Consider the following 22,009-nt stretch of genomic DNA (forward strand, 5'->3'; position numbering starts at 1 on the left):
ATCGTTCAGCCATCCCAGTGTGCCCACAGCCTTATTTTCTCACTCTATTAAATGGAGTATGCAGTGCTCTAGTGAGCATTAACACTTGAGCATGGAAATGTTTTTGTTATGTCCTAAATAAAATATGAAAAAGCATTATTTCTCTGCAGCAATTAATTAATATTATTTTAAGTAATAAGTTGTATGTTTTAATGAACACACAAATACAGATTCTCTGCCCCTCCCCGCCCTGCAGGAGCAGTATCTAAGTAATAAACTTTAATTGTTTTTCTTCAAAATTAATATATGGTCTCTTCCTTATGAAGCCTAGTCAGAGTTTCTCTGGCATTTAGTATTTCAAGAAACATACTTAGCAGAGAATAAGGGTAAATATAGCTTAGTCTAACTTAATCTAACTGTTGTATCCTTGTTATATCAAAGCCACCTAAAAAAAACAACTTACATTGCTGCAAGGCAATGCGTTAAGGATTTTCTGAATAAAACTTAAGGAAGTGATAGCACATTAATTGATGAACAAGGATTAATTTTGGTTCCGAAATCATCGGTAAGAGAAGAGTAACAATTACTTTTTCCGCTAATAATGAAACTTGTTTTTTTAAACAGGGTCATAATCGTATCATAGCCTATAGTAGGCCTGTATATTTCTGTTTATGTTGTGGTCTTATTTGGCTGTTGGATTATGGCAGCAGAAATATATCTACAACAAGATTCAGGTTGTATGGAATGGCTTTCACCAACCCGCTGCTGCTGCTGTCAGCCAGGGACTTAGTTATAGGTGAGTGGCTTTTTCATGTATTTGAATTGTTCAGTTCACCACAGTGGAAATCTTTTTATTTTTTTCCCCTTGGGTTTTTTTTTTTCTCCACTTTGCATGTTGTTGTGACACTCTTGCATCATCACCTTCTAAATGCAGTTCATTTAGTTTCCTTTGGAAAGAGTAGTTTTAGCTTTGCTGACATTCATGGGAAAATTTCCCCCTTCTATAGCTTTGCTGTAACAAACTGCAGAGGTGTCAACTAACACGCTGTCATAGAAAAAAAAAAAAGTACTTATAGCTTGTTAATTATCTCATATCTTAGCCTTCATCCCTGAACCTTCTGTTCTTTCTTCTTAACTTGGACCTGGATATGCTACCCTGTGCTTGGGCATAGCTGCACAGTAGTTAAAGAAATATTTTGGTTTGGAGTCTTTCATATTCTCTAGAGGGGCTTGTGGCAAATGAGTAGGAGTTCTCTTAAATCAGGTTATTTACGCTTAGCAATCAAGTAGAACAGTACGGACACAACATCTAAAAACATTATAGACAGAATAAATCTTATTTAACGTGTCTTTTCTCAGAACCGGCCTATCAGCAATACCAAAAATATAATTCTGGGCTGTATGAGGGACTGTCATTGCCTTCTGAGCAGCACAGCCCATTCACAATACTGCTGGCATTCAACATGCCCCCAGACCTCACACACACCCCCAAACCAACACAAAGAACAAACAATAGAAACCCCCCCAAAACAACAAACCTTTCCACTGTTTACTTAAAAAATTTATTGAAAATAGTAACAGCTACATAATCTCAGGCAGAGCCCGTAGAAAGGAGAGAGAGAATGTAAACATTTGAAGACTATTTTATCATGGGAACTTTGTGCATATTCTTTAATGGAGCAAAGTTATTTGGGTGATACTCTCTGGATCGCCTCTTTGGGGGGGGAATACAATCTATAAGAATTAACCTAAACTGAACACACTTGCTCTTCAGTTTTATCAAAATATCTGTGCATGAAAGACTGCAGTGGTTAAATGTTATGACTGCACGCCTCCAGTTCTTGGACAGTCTTCTGTCCAAGAAAAATTAGAACCTGGTCTTGGTTTTGATTCTTCTTTTTTTTTTTACACTTAATTTTATTTTGACTTTTAATTGATTAATAAGAATTACTCACTTGGGCATTTTGGGAATTAGTTTTTATCACTTGATTGTAGGAACATCCTGAATTTCATACCTCATACTGTTTCCTCCGTTGACTTTCTGCTAATAAATCTGTATTTAAATTGAAATATCCAGAGGGAAAAAGTCTAAGCCACTTATTTATGAACAGAGTATTGTCCAGGCATTTCCAAAGATGCTTCTCTCCGGATTCTATGGATCTATTCATGCACTGGCGTACTTCATTCTGTGTCTGTAATTGGAAAAAAGTTAAGAAAGTAGATACTTTTGAGTTATTCAAGACAATAAAACTAGTTCATTTCCCCTTTTTTATGCTCTGCCCATTTCAGAAGTCTTTTTCCCTTTCCTCTCACCTTAAGTCATTGCCATAATGTATAGCCATATCCCAATAAGGTAATATATAAATGTGTATGTAGATGGTGTGTTGTATTGTGAAAGTGACCTACTTTTAAAAAGTACTCAAGAGTCTTTTTTCTAGTTTTAAAAAGACATGCCGGCATTTTTACCAGACAATGTCCATTTTGGGATTAGCTTTTAAAAGTTCTTAGTTCAAGAGTTCAAAATGCTTTTTGATCGTTAAGTTCTAGTGTTATTTTCAGGTATCTTGCACCAGCTTATGTGGTTTCTATTTCCTAGCAGTTCTACCACTAAAAAAAAAGATCAGATTGCCAGAACAGCTAGCTCTTCCTTAAAAAAAATACAAGAACAAACAAAAAAACCCACCCCCACACAACAACAAAAACCACAAAACAAAATAAAAAGCTACACCCCCCACAAACACAGGCACACCCTTGCCTTTGGATCAGCTCTTCATCTTGCTGAGTAACTGTTTCAAAAAGCTTTGTGTGTATCGCAAAGCAAGCTGGCTGCTAGTAATCACACTTTGTTAGCATGAAGTAAAAATCTCAGCTGCCTTTTTTCCCATTCCCAGGCATAACTACTAAAACAACACAGGTGCAGGGCAAGGCGAACTTTGTGTTTAGATAACATAATTGCTGTGTCCTTGCCAACAGACGAGTGAGGACTGGTGTAAAATTTTTGTTTTGTATCCCACATATTGGACTTGACCAGTTGGTCTAAATTTGCTCCACCCTTATAAAAATTACTTTCTGTTTTCACCTAGGTGGTCACTATTAGAGAGAAATTATGTTATGGACTTCAAAAGCCATCAGAAATGTTTGCTGGACTACTCTTTATAAATTGTGTATTCCCAGATCAATTTTGTAATTTTGTTTTCAGTGGACCCAAGATAGTTCAATTTACAGGCCCTCACAAAACAATATTTTGACCTTTCAGTGAGAGAACATTTTATTGTTTGCCTCCTATGTAGGCTTCCTTGCATAATGATTTGAGATAAAGGTTTGACTTGAGAATTCTGAAAAATATTTTCTTCAGGTCCGGAGTAGCTGGTCCTTAGTCTTATTTCCTAATTTGTATCAGTTAAAGGATGCAGAACTCAGTGTTTTACCTCAGGCCCTGAACCTTCGTGTGTTTAAACAACATTTAGTCATTTAACTTTACCAAGGAGTAGGGGGAAAAAAATCAGATTATCGGTACCTATCTCACTGTAGATATTTCTCACATGATATCATTTAGGATCCAACCAGTCTGTGGATATAAAGTTATAAACTTAAAATTGAGACTTGTGATTCTTTACAGAATACTTTAAAATTGATTTCTTCTTTTGGTCACTGAAGATACAAGTCAATAAGGTTATAGAAAATCCTCCCTAAACTGTCAGATTTTGTCTGCTAGGGTTATTTTCATGGTTTGATACTTCTGTCCCTCAGAACTTAGAACTTATGCTGCTGCTAGTTAATTATATCTGAACTACTTAACAGTTGTGTAAAAGATATTAATTTTATTATTATTTCTGCATCTCTTATTCCTTAAGGTAGGAAACAAATGATATGTAGAGGTTGGGACATACCATTCCCTGTATTAAAATTAAGTGTCATTTGTTTATCTTTGCATTCTTGAGTTCGGTAATTGCAGAGGTTTTAATATTTCATACAGTTACCCATTTTCATTAAGATAAAAAAGTAATTTATAATCAGAACTGTTCAGAAGTGGTATGGGAAAGTGAGTGAAATTGTCAGACGTTCTTAGTGGCAGAAAACCCAGAGGTGAAATGCTTGGCCTGTCTTACGTCAGCGTGGCTGGTGTTAGCTTGCTTCTGTAACTCGAGACAGGGAGTTGAGCTCGGATAAGCCTCTCATTTACAGTGAGAGAAAACTTGCAAATATTGTAATCTGTAAACACCTTTGGCTGATCTTTGCTGAATAAAAACGGAGAGCTTGAATTGGCCTGTGTCCATTTCTACAGCGATTAGAACTGAAGGACAAGAAATCTTCTGGCTGTTTGTCTATGTAACCTCTATATTCAGTCAGTTCTGCGTCACTGAAGTAGAGATTTACATAATGGATGTTTTCCTTAGAAATAATAGTACATATACATCAGTGATGTTGAGTTAAATGGTGTGTGTGATACCCTAGAACTTAAGCTGAAGAGTATCTTACCAAGCCATATTCACCACTTTTTCAACTATTTTTTTTCCCCCCCTCCATAGTGTTTACACTATGTTTCCCTATAGTATTCTTCATTGGTCTCCTGCCTCAGGTGAATACATTTGTGATGTATCTCTGTGAACAGCTGGATATTCATGTCTTCGGTGGCAATGGTGAGTATTGTTTATGTTAGTGGCAAAAACATTAGATAAGAAGCAGCCATCAGATTAGCAGGCTAGTTAAAAAATTAGTGATTATTCTGTTTATATTCCTACCTTCTAAATGTAGAATACCTTTGGATGAGAGGAAATGGCCTCAAGCTGCATCAGGGGAGGTTTAGATTGGATATTAGGAGAAACTTCTTTACCGAAAGAGTGGTCAGGCACAGGCACAGGCTGCCCAGAGAGGTGGTGGTGTCACCATCCCTGGAGGTGTTTAAAAAAAACGAGTAGACGCGGCACTGTGGGACATGGTTTAGGAGGCATGGGGGTGTTAGATTGGCGGTTGGACTTGATGATCTTAGAGATTTTACCAACCTTAATGATTCTATGGTTCTAACTGTATTTTTAAAAAGGCTAAAGGTCCCCAATTGATTTTTGAGAAATGGAATTACTGTCCTAGTAAGTCTGTCAAAAAGCATACTTCCTTCTTCCTCAACTGGTTTCTGTTGCAGTTGTTAGCCATTCCCATGGTAATGCTGCTGAATAAACGAGGAGGTAGATAAAGCCACGTAAATTGCTCTTCAAAACAAATCATTTGTAGGGGAAAATAAAAGTAGCTGTGGGTTGGATTTCTGGTGTTTTGTTTTTTTTTTTCCTTGATCAGAGGGGTGTTGCAACTAGGGTGCTGGTGTCTGTCTTAAACCATCGGAAGTATTTTGCATTCTAACAATTACATGATACTGTTCAATTTTTCTTTCTCTTCTATGATATTCAGCTACCACAAGCCTGCTAGCAGCACTTTACAGTTTTATCTGTAGTATTGTGGCAGTAGCATTGTTGTATGGACTGTGCTATGGTGCCCTAAAGGTGAGCAAAATTTTAGACACAGCATACATTACTGTTTTGGGTTTTGTTCTCTGCTTCATTGTATCTTAGTTAAATATGCAGAAAGTGATTTAGAAATATTAGTCTGGTTTGGTAGAGTTTTATACTTGCTCAGTTGTGATGTCAATAAAGGAGATGCAATGCAGGAACAAAGCAGAATTTTGCTTTTTAAAAGGTGTATGACTTGTGCCTGTGCTAACAAGCTATTTTGCCAAAAACATGCCATTTACTGTCCGTTCCATTCCACATTGGTTCTTGAGGAAAAAAAAAAATTACCTAAGTGGCTTGTTTCTAGCATGTATTGGTTTGTTAACCTCTCAACATGGCTCAAGTGAGTATTTTTTTCAGTGCTGCAAACCAGAAATAGTCTTCTCTAATTAATCTTTTCAAGTAAAGAAACCAGGAAATAGTTTGTAGTGTCAAAGTGAAGATGTGTGCCTATCTAAAAGGCAGAGTTACCTGGTAAAGGGCGGGCCAGGAAACCCAAACCAACAGTTTTTACTTTCTTGAAATGACATTCTGTTTGGAACAGCGTGGTGTTGGTTCTGTTTGTTTGCTTCAGGTGCGTGTCAATAATCAAATGCACTCAATTCACAACTAATTGTAGCATGTGCACCTTCCAACTCAGAGCTGACTGGCTTTTTTTCCCACTCTGTCACGGAGAGTAAAAAGTTGCTAGAGGAAATACTCCCATGATTATCATTATCATTAGCTTTCTGTGAATTAGTACATTTGTCTCGTTAGCCTTTTGTAAACACATCTATTCAAGATAAACAAGCTTTAGCAAAGAATCACTCTCTCATCTTTGCAGATCAAGTACAAATCCTGAAAATAAAACCACTGGTTTAGTCTGAATTCAGCATGTTAAAAAAAAAAAAAATCTGAGTAAAAAACATCTGTAATTTCAAAATTAAAAAGTGACTAAATGCAACTCTAAGACCTGTGGTCTCAAGGAATGCAGGAAATTCTTAAGGGTTATGAAAACTGATGACTGTTCAATGATTAAGATGGTGTAGGCTTAGGCGATGTACACTGATCTATAGTTAGACATAGGTAAATATTGAACAATATTTTTGTACTGAGTCCTGTTTCATTTTTGTGGAATTTTAGTTAACTTTTCAATTCTCTTACTATGATGCATGTGATTCTTGTATGTCAGATAAGTGTTATATGCTTTGTCTCCTTTTTATTAACATTTTGTTTCTGTCTCCAGGATTCTTGGGATGGGCAGCATATTCCAGTTCTCTTCTCCATATTTTGTGGTTTGTTAGTGGCAATATCGTATCATCTCAGCAGACAAAGTAGTGACCCATCTGTGCTTTTGTAAGTGGCTCAGTTTGTGTCCTTTCCCCAAGGAAGAAGCAAGTCGCGAGGGAACATTATAAATTATATTAGATATTAGTACTGTTTGAACTGGTAATCACCAGCATTATCAAAAATAGCACATTAGTTCAGTAGTTAAGGAGGAATTCTCAAAGTTTGCACCTAGTTCCTTCTCCAGTGACAACCTTTCTTTGTGACTTCTGGATAATCACTTACATGCCAAAACCTGATCCAACTACCTGCTGGTGCGTTTGTGCTGAACAACCTGTACCCGTTCTGTATTTAAAGAGGTGTTCATAGCACTAGTTCAGGCTGAATCCAACGTGGAATTTTTGAACTGTTTTGCTTAATTTGTTACTGTGTTCTTATCTTGAATATATGCTTAAAGCACTTGTTCAAATAATTAATCTTGGATGCAAAACACTAAGGACCTGTTTTGGTGATGAGCGATCCTGTCTAGCATGGGGAAACATGTATTCATGTTGCTATTCCGAGTTGAAGTATTGATCTGATGATGAGAGTATTTCTGATTCAGTTAATAATTATGTATGTAAAACAAAATAGTTGCAGCAGGAGAAACACCTCCTACAGAATAGCCAATGGAGGCTCAGTCACATACCTGGGTTAGGCAGAGCTTGAACTTGGGTTTAAATTTAGCCATAATGTTGGATGAATTTGATAAGCAATAGTCTGGGGTAGATAACGAGGGGCCTCTTCTGTGGACAGGGAGATTAATGATTCGTGAGTGTTCACACAAGGAAAAGTCTTATCTTTGGGTTGACAACTAAACCTTGTGCCGTTACTCTTAGTTCAGGTGACTTTACTCAGTTGGTATGAGGTCTTTGTCCCTAGACACCTGTTCTTTTGTTCTTCCCAAGTACTGTAGCCTGGATGCTTATGTTTGACCTGCAGGTTCACCTGTTTATCCAGACGTGGCATAGTTAAGCATTGCAATACATTGCAATATGTAATTGCATATGAAGATCTAGGGCTCATTCTGTAGTGAGCTTCCTGTCCAGAAAACGAAATAGTATGTATGTCTGTACCACCCAGGGTATTGTAAGAAAAATCACATTGAGGGGTTGTGAGACACTTAGGTATGGCTAGCAGTGCTGCATATGGTCTTCTAAAAGCTTAGGTATAACTTTTTTGGGCTTTAGACCAGCAAGATTTGCTAAGAATTTAGTAGGTTGGTCAGCATGGTTAGTTTGTGAATTAATCAGGGTAGTATAGATTTTGTTGTTGTTGTTGCTGTTGAAGTTTGAATTAAACCAAGGAGTTCTTGGTTTTCTATTTGGTGTTGAAAAGTAGACCACTTCTAAACTTTGCACCGAGTTACATTTCTCTTCAGTTATTTATGAACTAAAGCTTTGTTTCATGAGTACTGAGAACTCCACTTAAAACTCAGTGTGTGTTCTTTTACTCCTGTTGATACTGGAGAAACTGCTCTTTGAATTACATCTGGCTAGTTGTCTTGAATGGTGGTCATTGTGTGCAACCAGAGAACTAATTCTTTTATAAAGTTGAGATCTCTTGTTTGTAAAATTGCTCAGCCATGTGAAAGCACTAATATGCCAGGATTATTTTTTTTTTCTTGTAACCAACTTGTAATAGAACTTTTGACTTTGTTATTCTTCTAAAACCACATAATATGTGCCTTTCAGTGGGTTCTTTTTTGTCTTTCAAGCTCTTTAGTGCAATCAAAATTTTTTCCTAATTCTGAAGACAAAAACCCTGAGGACCCTCTGTCTGAAGTAAAAGATCCTTTACCTGAAAAGCTTAGAAATTCTGTGGTAAGTAGGCTTCTTAATTTTTTCTTTTCAATCTAAGCATTTACATTATCTTGTTTTGTATAGCATCAATCCAGATCTTACTTAGCTCACAGCACTTGTTAATTACCATGGTGTTGATTAGAATGGATATCAGAGCGCTTCCTTTAAATCTGCAGGTGTACCTATGTGCTACACTAAGAGTATAATGCTTATATTGCAATTTAAGTTATTTAAGAGGAGGCATGGGGGAGAATTGGAATTCCTTAGTGTGGAATCAGTGAGGTGTCATTGAGGATATTCTTCTAGCTCATATTGATGATGATAATAAATGATACTTGCTTTTGTGCAGTAGTGGGAAAGAGTTAATGGTGGCAAAACTCTATTAACTCAGTATTTCTAGTAATTGTGAGCAAGAGCTTTGTGCATGCTATTCCAGAAGCAGAAAATAAAAGTGGTGGAAAGTGGTGTGGGTTTTTTTTTTCGGTTGGCTGGTTTCTTTGTTTTAAAGAGCATGTGTAGCTTGTTCCATTTACTTTACCACATACTTTGAATTTTTAGAACAAATTCGTTCTCAATATTTATGAAAGTAGTAATACTTAAACATTATTTTTTTTTTCATACAGTGGAGCAGTAAGTAAAAGACTTAAGCTTAGTATGTTCAACCTGTACAAAAGAAGGTTGAACATTCATCTAACCTTCTGTAGGGCTTGGCTGTAGGGGAATAACAGTATTGATGGGTTTCTCCTAGTACAGCAGGCACAAGTGTGATAAGGTGCAGCGTGTGGAAACTGCAAATAAACATTTAGAGCTGAGAAACTGCAGTTCTTTTAATGCATAATAGGAGAGAATGACCATAGGAGATGCAAGCTCCTTGTTAGCTCTCAAACTGTGTTGTTAGCCACCAAGGGGGCAAGAGAGTTTAGGATTATAATACATTCTTTCAGTGTTTTTTAAATCAGGACTTCTTGATTTTTAAAAAAAGATTGTATCCCAAGAAGCTAAGACCTTGCAGGAGTACTTGCTGTGTGTAATTATTTGGCCAATTTTGGAGTAGTTAATCCTTTAATGACTTTCTGGACTGAAAATATTAATACTCTATTCACACAGTGGAAACAAGTCTAAGCTTGGAGACTCTGAGTTGTTGTGGCCCAAAGTACGTATTGCCCCCTTGTGACTGAGTCTGGCATTACTCATTTTGTTATTTTTTTGCCTGTTATCTACAGCTTGTCTTCATTTTTTTTAGGGGTAATGGAAAATTCAGACTTGTTCCTCAGGGTACTTCCAAAGCTGTCATTTACCCATCTGCAGAGGGGGGAAAAGGGTTAAAGAGCCTAGCTGTTCCACCTGGTCCTTAGCTCTGACTAGGCAGCTGTCTTCCAGAACTCTTAATTGCCCATATTTAAGCAATTCTTCAATAATAAGTGGGAAATTTGGTTAGCTCATCCCGCTCTTTTATCAGTGCTGTAGGGGGGGTCCTTAATTCCCTCACAGTCCAGAATGAGAGAGAGAATATATTGAGTATACTAATTTCTCCTTCTTCACTTTGGGTATGTGTCTTTCCACTTAATTTGAACTAATGCTCTTAGCCATAAGATTTATCTTGTGAAATTTATAACAACTTCAATGGAAGTAATGAGCACTGGCATAATTTGAAAATCTGTGATCAGTTTCAGTGTTACTGCTGTCATGTTTTTAGCTGGGATAGAGTTAATTTTCTTCACTGTAGCTGGTACAGTGCTGTGTTTTGGACTTTGTGTTATCAACATTATTTTCATACTCTGTTTTAGTTGTTTATGATGATGGGCATTAAGAATCTGAAGAGGACAGTGAAAGCTTGTATTTTCTAAAATTATTTTGTTTTGACTCCCCAGAGTGAACGATTGCAGTCTGACCTGATTGTGTGTATAGTCATTGGTGTACTCTATTTTGCAATTCATGTCAGTACAGTATTTACCGTTTTACAGGTAAGGTGTTCCATCGTGTCTGCCATTTGTCTTCTATACACAAATACTCTAATGTGATGTAAAGCTTATTCTGGTAGTGCACTGGGTCTCCTGACTAGTTTTAGATGGTCTTTAAATATATAGTGTGACAAGTACATGACAGAAGATTTTCATGTTCCAGTTTTGTGTGCTCAGGAACTCTGCTTCCCCTGCTCTTTCCTAGTTTCTTCTTACATTCTGGACTTTTATTCTCATTTCTGACACAAAATGCCCTCTTCTGCTTCATCTATCTCAGTTAAATAGTGTCAGGATCACTTTGGAGTAAGGAAAATGAAACTTAAAAAAAAATAATTTAAAAGGTTTGATTCTTTAAGATTGAGGGGCTGAACCTTGACTCAGCAATTGCATGCTAGCATGGCTTTTTATAGACTATAGCATAGAGGAGTACCCCTTTACTGGAATGGTTATTTATAGGGCTTCAAACAGCCTTTGAGCTTCAAGTTTTTTACTTGTCAGTCTAGCTAATATTACTGCGTTGTGTAGTCTTAATGTGTATATGTGAATCCTAATCGATGATGATGACATGGGACCAGATCCTGTGCTTGACTTTGGGCAAATACCTTCACATAAACAAAGACTTGCAGTTACTGAGTTTCTTATTTTGGTATTCCTGTAATGGAACCAATTGTTTAGCTTATGAACAATCTTATGTCAGGCAAATGAAAGTTTCTTAGATGTATTTTAGAAGGATTTTACCCTCCTACTGCTACCTACAGTTAAAGTAAGAAACTAATTCTAAAAAGCATATGCATTTAGGTAGCTTCAGGTTTTCAGGTGAAGTGTCCTACTTAAGCAGGTGTAATAGTTTTTTTCTAAAGAAAATATCTCTTCTGTTGTATGGCTGAACATCAGCACTTCTCCCAAATGTTGCTTTTTCCCATGTTTGCAAAATTCAGCTGTGCTCTTCACCAGTTGTATAGTTCAGTAGGCTTAGGCTTCATGGAATTTCTGAATCAAGATCTTATAACAAGGTAATGCAATCATAATTCTGCTATGACATACCTAGAAATTAGAGAAAACTTTAATGTATAGAAGGCATTAATTACTGTGAAATCCACTCCCAACTTACTATTGAGGGGCACCTGCCTAGGTGCTGGAAAAAGTATTACATAATTATTGTATGGTTTTGTTTAAAACACAAACCTTAACTTCTTCAATTCTTCTTTTTAGCCTATTTTAAGTTATGTTCTCTATGCATTGGTGGGTACGGTAGGCTTTGTGACCCATTATGTTCTGCCTCAACTCCGAAAGCAACTTCCTTGGCATTGCTTTTCTCACCCGCTGCTGAAAACTAAGGAATACTATCAGTTTGAAGTCCGAAGTAAGTATCATTCATGACACTTGAACTTGCTGTAGTTGCTGACCAACCGGTGTTACCTATTGATAGACTTAATCTCTTTTCTTCTGGGGAGATTAATAATGACATCTAATCTAGAAATGCCTTAGTTTCTCAGTTCCTCATGCTTTGATTTCATAGATGTTTTCTGTATCTCTTAACTGATGATGATAATATATTACATGTGCTAACATTATCTCAGAGTAGTTCCATTAAAGCACAGTCTTCAAAATCTTAAGTTGCAATGTTTGTGCTAATGATCGCCTTAGTAATTTTTTATATAAAGGTAGAGTATGTTTCACTAGGTATTTCTTCAAGATAGTAAATTTTCAAATGTTTTGGAGGATTAGGTATGGTGAATGCTGTTGGAGATTTCATCTTGGCATGGATTTGATTCTTAACGGTATTGTTGACATGTGTAACAATAGAAAGTAGTGCAAGTGGCCTACTAACAGAAAAACATGTTAAGGGACCAGCGTTGCTAATTGATCTGCATAGACATGTACTTGCACGTTGTATTATTGTCTATGTTTCCATGAAATCTCTCCCTGGAGGCTGCAGAAAATATGAAGTTAGTTATACCGCTGATCAATTTTCCAGTATGGATAAATGTAGACTGGGGGGGTCTCCACTGTTAGAATGTTTTTATTATTAACAGCAGACTTAAGAAATTTGTATCAAAAATAGCTTAGAAAAAACTGAATCTATTTTGGTGTTTTCGTGGTGGGTTGTGGTTTTTTTTTTTTTCCTTCAGTCAGTTTTCAAGGTAAGACAGTAATGGAAAGAAAGAGAGCATTTTGCTCCTTTCAGGAACAGAGAAGTATCAGAATTGATTTGCGAAGTTCCTACCTTTGTAGCAGCCATGCAGCGTGGTCTTTTCACTGCTGTCTGAATTGTGAGCTTTTTTCAGTGATAGGATGCAAAGATGTATAAATATGAATAGTAGTTGTAATATGATGCCAAATTCTATTTGGAGGAAGAAGGGAAAGTGCAATTGAATGCCTGAGATTTTTAATCTACAAAACTAGAGAAGTTACAGTTGGTGCCCTTTTGCTGATACCCGACTTCCATATTGCCATATCTAGTAGTGTTTTCAGGAGAAAGTCGTATCCAATAATATTAAATATAAGTTTGTAGCATTTCCCAGTTTGTTCCCTGTAACTTAAAGAGAATTCATGCTGTGTCAGTGACTAGTTGTTGTTACCACTTCTGTTGTAGAAAAGGAACTTCTGTTTTTGCTGGGGCTCATCTAGGCATGTGCAGTCATTCATAGCAATGAAGAGGGGTGGGCCTTTTCCTAGCCACTTTTAAGTAAACTATACCTTTAACTCTTTATGCAGTAATGTTTAACATAATTTTTGATGTAGGCTCTTCCAGCCTGTATTTGTACTGCCTCGTAAAATAAATTTTCTCATTATCTTCATCTGCATCAATTTGAAACATAGCAATGCTGTTATATATTTTGCAATTATTGTAGAAGTTTAAAAGAAGTCTTTAAGTCTCAGAAGTTTATGTTGGCAGGTAACATGCTCCTCTATGTTGTAGAGCTGTAAATCAGAAATCTTTTTGTTTGAATGTGGTTGGAAAACATCCTTTTGCATGGCATAAAATGCATAATGTCAAATGGCTTCATCGGTATCAATGCTGAAATTGCTGAAGAGGTGACGACCCAGTTTGTTTCCAACTATGTGTAGGAAGCAAATAGCTTGTAAACTGTTATATTCTAATACATTTTGTATAGATGTGTAACAGTGCAAAAACTCTACTGGTTCTACTGATGGTAGCTTAGAAGAAGGTTCTCTTTATTTCTGTTAGGTAAAACTGTGAAAGTCCAGTATGAGAATACGGTTAGTGCGTGGCTCCACAAATTACATGGATCAAGAACCTTTATTCTGCTACCTGAGTTTGATTTGACAGTGCAATCTGACTTCTTTTTAATGTATCTTGATAGATGCTGCACATGTTATGTGGTTTGAGAAACTTCATATTTGGCTCCTTTTTGTAGAGAAGAATATTATCTATCCATTGATAGTCCTCAATGAGCTTAGCAGCAGCGCTAAGAATATTGCTAGCCCAAAGAAACTGGATACTGAGTAAGTAGAAACGGTTTATCAAGTAATATGAGTATGTCTACTGTGGTGGGAAATTAAATAGTGAGTTCTGGCCTCAGTGGGAGACAGTTAATGCTATTGCCTTGAAACTAAGGCAAGGAATAAATAAAGTTTCTCCTTATTTGAAAGCTCTTATAGAAGCAAGTCACCTTGCTGACTTAAACTGAATGGAGTATTACAGTGTTGAACTAGGAACCTCCGTGAAGATAAATCATTCAATTCATAGCATATACTATAAAGATTGCAAGTTGCAGAATTGTCTAGTAGTGTGATATCAGAATTTCCTGTTGATCTTAGAGCCCGTAATACGATTATCTGGACTGCAAGTTCAAGATAGTGATAATACATTCTGGTATTTTGTCGGGTGTAAACTTAAGACTTGGGTTATGTTCCCTGAGTTGGTGTGCCAGCTCGCAGCCCCCCTACAGCTTTCTGCTCTCATCAAGGAAGTCCCCAGGCCTTCCAGCACCTGAGTATAATCTGTGTGCAGACAGAATTACACACTGCCTCTTCAGTTGAGTCTTAGTTGTAGTCCCTTAAGCAGCATATCTGACTGTCTCAGGAAATGAGGGTTCAGTAATAGCCCCTGCATTTTTTGCCTCCAAAAGCAGTGACCAGGAGGCTTCTTTGGATCTCAAGTTCCGTTGAGTTAGAACGGAAGTGTTGTAGAGAAAATAAATCTTGAAACAAAATGGAATGGGAGGGGAAGCGGGGTGGGTGTGTTGTTTTTTTGTTTTTTTTTAATACGGGTTTGGGATTTTTTTAAGCTTAACAATCCCTGGATCTAGTAAATTCTTGCTTTGGGTTCATTACTCTTGTTGCTACAAGAGCTTTGGGAGGAATATTGCCATTACATTACCTTAATGTTATTTTTATAACCCTTTGACCTCTCAGTTACTGTCTCTGAAAAAGAATATCACTGCAAGTTTATCATTAAGTTGCGGTTCCCCCAATATAAGCTATGACAGTATAGTCATGCAGAAAATGATAACTCAGTGTTCACTAACATTCTCTTGCTGATTAATGTAGAGCACTTCTAGCATTTTTACATCTCAATATTCATAACCTAAACTAAAGACAGAGTTCAGAGTACAAAGATGTTTCAGCTCTGATTTTTTTTAGTGAGACTTTTACAACTAATGCTAATAATCCTTGAACGTTGATTGACTTGAGAATACTGATAGACTTGGATAGTAACCTTTTAAAAAAAAAAAAACAAACACTCTGAAGTTGTCTTTAAATACAACACACCAAACCACCCCCATCCATCCCAACTCCAAAAGCAAACCCAAATCTAAACCTTGAGTTTGAAGAGATTGGCACTGCATGACAGCAATAATTTAGGTGGTCTTTAAACCCCTGTCAGACAGCAGATAATTAACTGTTCTGTGTGAATTTCTTATACAGGTTGGGTGCTTTAATGATCACAATAGCTGGCTTGAAGTTACTGCGTTCATCATTCAGTAGCCCAACGTGCCAGTATGTCACTGTTATTTTCACAGTGCTCTTCTTTACTTTTGATTACAAAAGTTTTACTGAGACCATGCTGCTAGATCTCTTCTTCATGTCCATACTCTTCAGCAAGGTAACTTTAACTCTCTGTTTCTAGGTGTTTCAGGTCATCCAGAAAGGAAAACAGATAGTCCTAACTGATAGGTAGTCTTCCAGATCATCAGTCCTATTGGTACTGTAATCAATATGCTATAAGATAGCTAAGACTTCTCGTTTCCAAAGCACTTATGTTTGCTTGAGAAAGCCTATGTAACTTTCTAAACACCTGATGAATTTCTGTTAGTAAAACAATGAAGCACATATTATGTTACTTGCTTCATTATTACATCCTCTTTGTAAATCTCAAGCCTTCTGGTAAACCGGTAAGAACTCTAGGGTGACCAGTAAATTCCTCAGGATATTTGTGTACTGCAAAGCACACTGATTCCCAGCCAAATCACTAAATTTTTCTTCTCTCTTTTTTTTTTTCTTCTTTTTTTTTTTTCCTGTAGCTTTGGGAACTCTTCTATAAATTGAGATTTGTATATACCTACATTGCTCCCTGGCAGATCACGTGGGGATCTGCCTTCCATGCTTTTGCCCAGCCTTTTGCTGTGCCACGTATCCTTTGAAAATGCAGACTTTTTCCTGAAGTTGTGTATTTATAACTTCTGAATGTTGCATTATAATGGATTATGTATTACGGGCTAAATCTACGGAATGAACAGGTTTGTCTAGTGAGTATTTATGAAAAACTGCCTGCTTTCTGCCTTGCTACAATGCTGGGAACTACACAGTAGCAGATGAAGTAGGAATAGAATTCTGACATAAAAGAAACATGGAGCAGGATTTATTTCATTCTGAAAATGACACAACTTTTCTTCTCATAGTCATCCCCTTTTTCAACTTCTCCAACTATAGGTTTAGTTGTTGAGCTTTTCATTTTAAGCTTCTATAGACTAGTTTGAATGGAGTGTGGAGTTAGTACTCTTTGCAGAATTTTGAGGAAGAGAACGACCCACCATGTCTAGTGCCAAATTTTCACCTTCGTCTGTTTTTAGAAACAAAAACAATCCCCTTATTGAGGGAGATACTGTAAAGATACTTTGCTGCGTAAAAATTCATAGAGATCTTGTTTTCCTCTTAATTGGTGTTGCTGTCTGTTTCAGGTACTATCAGAGAAGCTTGAAAAAAAGTAGTTGTTGCTTGGATTTCCTTAATTCTGTTGTTCTACAGATTCTGCAATGTTGTTTGTCCAAGCAGCGGTGTCAGCTTTCTTCTCTACTCCACTGAATCCATTTCTGGGAAGTGCAATATTCATCACTTCATATGCCAGGCCTGTCAAATTCTGGGAAAGAGACTACAAGTAGGTGAAATAAGGCCTTTAAAGTTGTGTCTGTTGTTTTTAATGATGAAACTATGGCTAAATGTGTTGGTTTGGGTTTTTTCTTGTTTTGCTTTGCGTTTGTGTGGTGGGTTTTTTGTTTTTTTTTTTTCCTCCAAGTGCTGCTATTTTTTTCCCAGAGAAAACGAGTTTTTAGCACTGAAAGTTTTCAATGAACTTGTTTCTGAAATACTATAGCAGCTGGTTTTTTACTAACAACACTTGCTTTAGTTTCTTAAGTAATTTCTATGTAGACATATTGCTGATGGAATATCAGACCAGCGAAATGTTAGATAAACAGCATAGGGCAAGATGAGCTGGTAGTTCTAGTATTTATGGAGACTTAATCTTTCATTTCACTGCTTTATTGCTTTTTTTCCCTTCTAACACTAGAACAGTTTAAATACAGCGTTTCAGATCTTATGTTAGTTAAGGTTGTAACTTCACCCAATGAAATAATAAATATCTGAAAATTGCCCTTTCAGTAAAGTCTGCTGGAACGTTAGCTGTGCTGATTTGATTGTTTTTAAGTTTGTCATATCTAAAGCTTTATTATATCTATCAAAGAAAACATATACACTTGTATCTAAAACTAGAGAGTATTCTATGGCTACCTACTGTAGACAAACTTTATTAGGTATTGGATCATAATGTTGTTATAGGCAGAAAATAGTTTTACATATGAGGAGAGTGGCAAATTTGCTTATAAAAATCATTCTAAAATAACTTCTTGAAGCTATTTCAGTGAGGATATTAAATAAGTTCTATTCTGTTTCTTCTCTTACGTTATCTTACAGTAATAAATTTTTTTGTTAAGGATGCTTTGTTTTATTATTTTCAGCACAAAGCGTGTGGATCATTCAAATACAAGACTGGCTTCACAGCTTGATCGAAACCCAGGTAGCTTTCCTGCTCTGATTTTGGTGGGGTTTTTTGGTTGGGTTTTTTTTGGGTGTGGGGTTGTATGGGTGGATTTTCTGGGGTTTTGGGTTTTTTTGGGGGGCATTGGTTTGTTTCGTTTTGGGCAGGGGAAGATTTTTCCAAATGTAAATGGCTTTTATAGGATTTTTATAAGATTCATGATCAGTTTGCCCTCTGATCTTCTCCAAAACTGCCCAACCTTTCTATTATTCTGTCTACTGTTATTTTCACCTCCATCATCTTTCTTGCTTTATTCTCTAGACTTTCCCATAAGTTTTTCTTGTTTTCTCCCTTAGCTTTATGTGCATCTGCTTTACTACTTTATAATCGTACGCATTCAGCTGTTCTGGTTTTTATTCTTAAGTAATTTTAAAAAGCCAGATATTAATTGAGGGTGGCTCAATGTCATGGTGATGAGACCAGTACAACAGTCATTACTGAGATACTTCTGCGCTTACTTGCTTTTGCACTTTAGTATGTGGATTAGATTGATGGGAGATGCATGAGTGGAACTAAAGGAATAATGTGGAAAATGGAGTGACTAAGAAGGGAAAAAATTTGGTCAAAAATACTAAAAGTCACTTTGCATTCATTTGGTGTAGTTGTCCCTTAAAAAAAGGGGGTGGGGGTGTGTGGACAATGACCTTGAAACAATGTTGCTCTTAAGAAAAGCATAGGATTCAATGTGAAGTGATAATTGACGTTCAAGCTTAATGTTTTTCTGCAGATTCAGGTAATAACCAAATCCAATCTTCTTGCAGGTTCAGATGATAACAATCTAAATTCAATCTTCTATGAACATTTAACCCGTTCCCTTCAGCACAGCCTATGTGGAGACTTGTTGTTGGGTCGGTGGGGAAACTATAGTACTGGGGACTGCTTCATCCTAGCCTCTGACTACCTCAATGCACTAGTACACCTTATAGAGATAGGAAATGGCTTGGTCACCTTCCAGCTGAGGGGGCTTGAATTCAGAGGTGAGTGTGTTGCACTTCCTTAACTGTCTGTACTAAATAGTGGACTTCTGCTTTGGAAATGTTTAATTCTTTTCAGTTCCATACTGTAAATTAATTGCTCTGAAAATGGGCTGCAGGGCCTCTTTATGCCCCTGTCGCTTGTAAGGAAAACTAGCTTGCTGTAGCAGAGTTTATGCTAAGTCTCTCTTTCCATTTTAGTGCAACATGGCTACCATAATTGATTCTTGAAGACCCCTACCTAAAATGTTAAACTAAGATATCAGAATCTTTTGTGTTCATTGGCAGATAGTTTGCTTGGCGTTACAGAAACATAACTGAGATTGGCTGGACTTCTAAACACAAATCAACATTAAAGCAATCATATAAAGTGTTCAGTTTTATCTTTTGTGTATTTTTTCGTAAGGAACTTACTGCCAGCAACGAGAAGTGGAGGCCATCACTGAAGGTGTAGAGGAAGATGAAGGTTTTTGTTGCTGTGAACCAGGCCACCTTCCTCACATGCTTTCCTTTAATGCTGCCTTTGGGCAGCGTTGGCTGGCTTGGGAAGTGCTTGTGACAAAGTATGTTCTGGAGGGTTATAGCATCACTGACAACAGTGCGGCTTCCATGCTTCAAGTCTTTGATCTCCGGAAGATTCTCACCACTTACTATGTGAAGGTATTATTCAGATAGGTACAAACCTTGGGGGGGAGGTAGGCTGGATTACATCTGGGAACTACTTAATGTCTTGAATGTTAATGTCTTTCATATGAGGATCATAGAATGTGATACAAATTATAGATGTACGAACACCTTCATCAAAGGAGGGCAGAGTTTGCTGTACTGATGATTACTTGATACTCTGGTGCATGAGCAAGGCAATGACCCTCTAGTCTAGAACAGAGGGAGGATACTCTAGCTCAAGCTGGAGTAGAAACTTGAAGGCTGTTACTCAAATGTAATAGTTGCATTGTAAACAAAAAGTTAAATGGTATGTTTCTCTTGGAGAAAGCCAAGCTGCTTTGGTGTTTAAAAGCTGTCCAAACCTGTCTTTGTTTGGTCTTTCTTTGTGTTTTTGTTTTTGTGGGTTTTTTTTTTGTTGTGGTTGGCTGCTTTTTTGAAAAAACAAATTAAAAAACCACCCAACAAACCCACAAAAAACCCAGCCCTTAAGTTGTAAGAGGTCTCTAGGCCTCAGATCCCTCCAGATAATCAGTTTACTAATCGAGCTCCTTCATAAGTCACCCTCTTTCAGTGAGATGAAAAATTTCAGGTATAAAATACTTCCAAGCTACATACACACATACCTACACACACGTTGTTGGGTTTAGGGTTTTTTTTCTCCCCCAAACATGAGGGTGTTAAACCATCTTGTCTTTTATTTAGCATTGGAATTCTTTAGAAGTTCAATATCTATGCCTCCATGTTAACTATATAAAAATTCCTATGTATTTGTTTGGTTTTCTGCCAAATTACAGTTAGTCTTGTCCCATCCTTTTTCCCTTTCCTTATTCCTTCAGTGCATGCTTCAGAAATCTTGACAGTCTTTGAAAAATATGCCTGTATACAAGCCTGTATTGTGTTTTCTGTACAAATTTGCTGCCACTGTGAGCTAAATAAATGCTACTGTGTATCATTTTAGTTCATTGCCAGGAAAATAATGCAAATTAGTTGGAACGGTTGAGATTGCAACTTTTTTTTTTAATTGGAATACTGACTAATATTTTTAACTACTGCTGTTTCAGGGAATCATCTATTATGTCACAACATCCCCCAAGCTAGAGGAATGGTTAGCTAATGAGACAATGCAGGAAGGTCTGCGGTTGTGCACAGACCGCAATTATGTTGATGTAGACCCAACGTTTAACCCCAATATTGATGAGGATTATGACCACCGTCTAGCAGGGATCTCAAGAGAGAGCTTCTGTATGGTATATTTGAACTGGATAGAGTATTGCTGCTCTCGAAGAGAAAAGGTAAGTATGAACGTGTGAGAAAAGCCATTCACTCTTCTAGGATGGTTTCATTTTTTCCCCTGTTGGTGTGACTTACAGGCTGGTTTAATATTGATTTTTAAAATAGAGATTTGCATTTGAAATATTAATTTATAGTTTACTGGTTTTGATCTTATACTCTTGAGATGTGAATTTAAATAAATTCTCTAGGTAGTGTATGATTTAACCTGTTCATTAATGAATTTTCATTTACCAGCTCAAATGAATCATCTGAACCTTAGTCAGGCATTTATCTACTTACAAAAGGGTATGTTTATAGAATAGATGTTTTGTGCTTAGATGTCAGTGTTTTCAAATCAGCCCTAACTTAAACCCCAAAACAAACCCCCCCAAAAAACCAAATACCTGTTGCCAGCTTATAAGGCAGACTGCTTCCTTCTTAGTGGTCATATTACACTGTTCCTTTGGACCACTGGAATTGTTGGCTTGTGAATATGATCATCAGCCCTTTTCCTTTCTCCAAGTCCTACCACCTTTTAAAAAGAAACTTAGTATGTTTGTAGAGGAATGCCTTGACTTCTTACTGTCTACAAAAAAACTGTACGTGGTCCAGTCAAAGTAGTGTTGCCTTTGAGAATAAGCAGGAATTGATTGAGATTAAAGGGACAGTAATATAATTGGAATTCATGTGTTTAATGAAGCCTCAAAAGACTTCAGAGTTCAGCTTTGCTTTGGAGGTAGAAGATTAATTAGAAGCCCATTTTAATAGGCGTTACATTTAAAGCATTCAGCAGTCTGACAAACAACAGCCAGAAAAAATTATTTCCCTCCAAGTCACAATCCTGTGAAATATTTTGTGTAGATATTGAAAATCAGGTTTGATCACTTACATGAATGATACTATTACCTAGGGCATTATATACCCTATTCAGCTACTACTGGCTTTGAGCTGAGGGCATGTTTCCCCTAAATAAAGCTGTAATCAAGGGAAGTTTTCAGTTAAATCAGAATTATATACTCCTAACCAACAAGTGAGAGTCCAGTTATTCGCTAAAAATTTTTTTGTCTTAACCCCATAATTTTGCTCATCAACAATCTGCATACAAGATACAGTATCCATAGGAATGTTGCATGCATCTGTTCAGCTTACAGTTTGTCTTATTTCAAATATAGTATGTGTGTCTGCCTTTACAAGTATTCAACGTGCTTGCAAAATTTCTTTAGAAGCATTCCTCTTGAAAGTCTGAGCAAGAGTAACGGGTGTG

General features: G+C 36.8%; 1 protein-coding gene across 9 annotated transcripts in view; it reads left to right on the forward strand.

Annotated features, from left to right (window-relative positions):
- The window catches only part of PCNX1 (pecanex 1), a 91,856-nt gene that overhangs the window by 52,609 nt on the left and 17,238 nt on the right, over positions 1-22,009 (forward strand). For all 9 annotated transcript variants that reach the window (XM_064462364.1, XM_064462367.1, XM_064462369.1 and 6 more), the window contains 15 exons: positions 604-775; positions 4,509-4,619; positions 5,383-5,474; positions 6,706-6,815; positions 8,503-8,608; positions 10,459-10,551; positions 11,761-11,911; positions 13,878-14,019; positions 15,445-15,622; positions 16,041-16,149; positions 16,765-16,894; positions 17,754-17,812; positions 18,595-18,810; positions 19,214-19,467; positions 20,535-20,765. In XM_064462364.1, the coding sequence (XP_064318434.1) occupies positions 604-775; positions 4,509-4,619; positions 5,383-5,474; positions 6,706-6,815; positions 8,503-8,608; positions 10,459-10,551; positions 11,761-11,911; positions 13,878-14,019; positions 15,445-15,622; positions 16,041-16,149; positions 16,765-16,894; positions 17,754-17,812; positions 18,595-18,810; positions 19,214-19,467; positions 20,535-20,765 (2,154 nt within the window). The remainder of the gene's footprint in view (positions 1-603; positions 776-4,508; positions 4,620-5,382; positions 5,475-6,705; positions 6,816-8,502; positions 8,609-10,458; positions 10,552-11,760; positions 11,912-13,877; positions 14,020-15,444; positions 15,623-16,040; positions 16,150-16,764; positions 16,895-17,753; positions 17,813-18,594; positions 18,811-19,213; positions 19,468-20,534; positions 20,766-22,009) is intronic.

This window comes from Phalacrocorax carbo, chromosome 10 (genome assembly GCF_963921805.1).
Source record: "Phalacrocorax carbo chromosome 10, bPhaCar2.1, whole genome shotgun sequence".
Classification (NCBI taxonomy): Eukaryota; Metazoa; Chordata; class Aves; order Suliformes; family Phalacrocoracidae; genus Phalacrocorax; species Phalacrocorax carbo.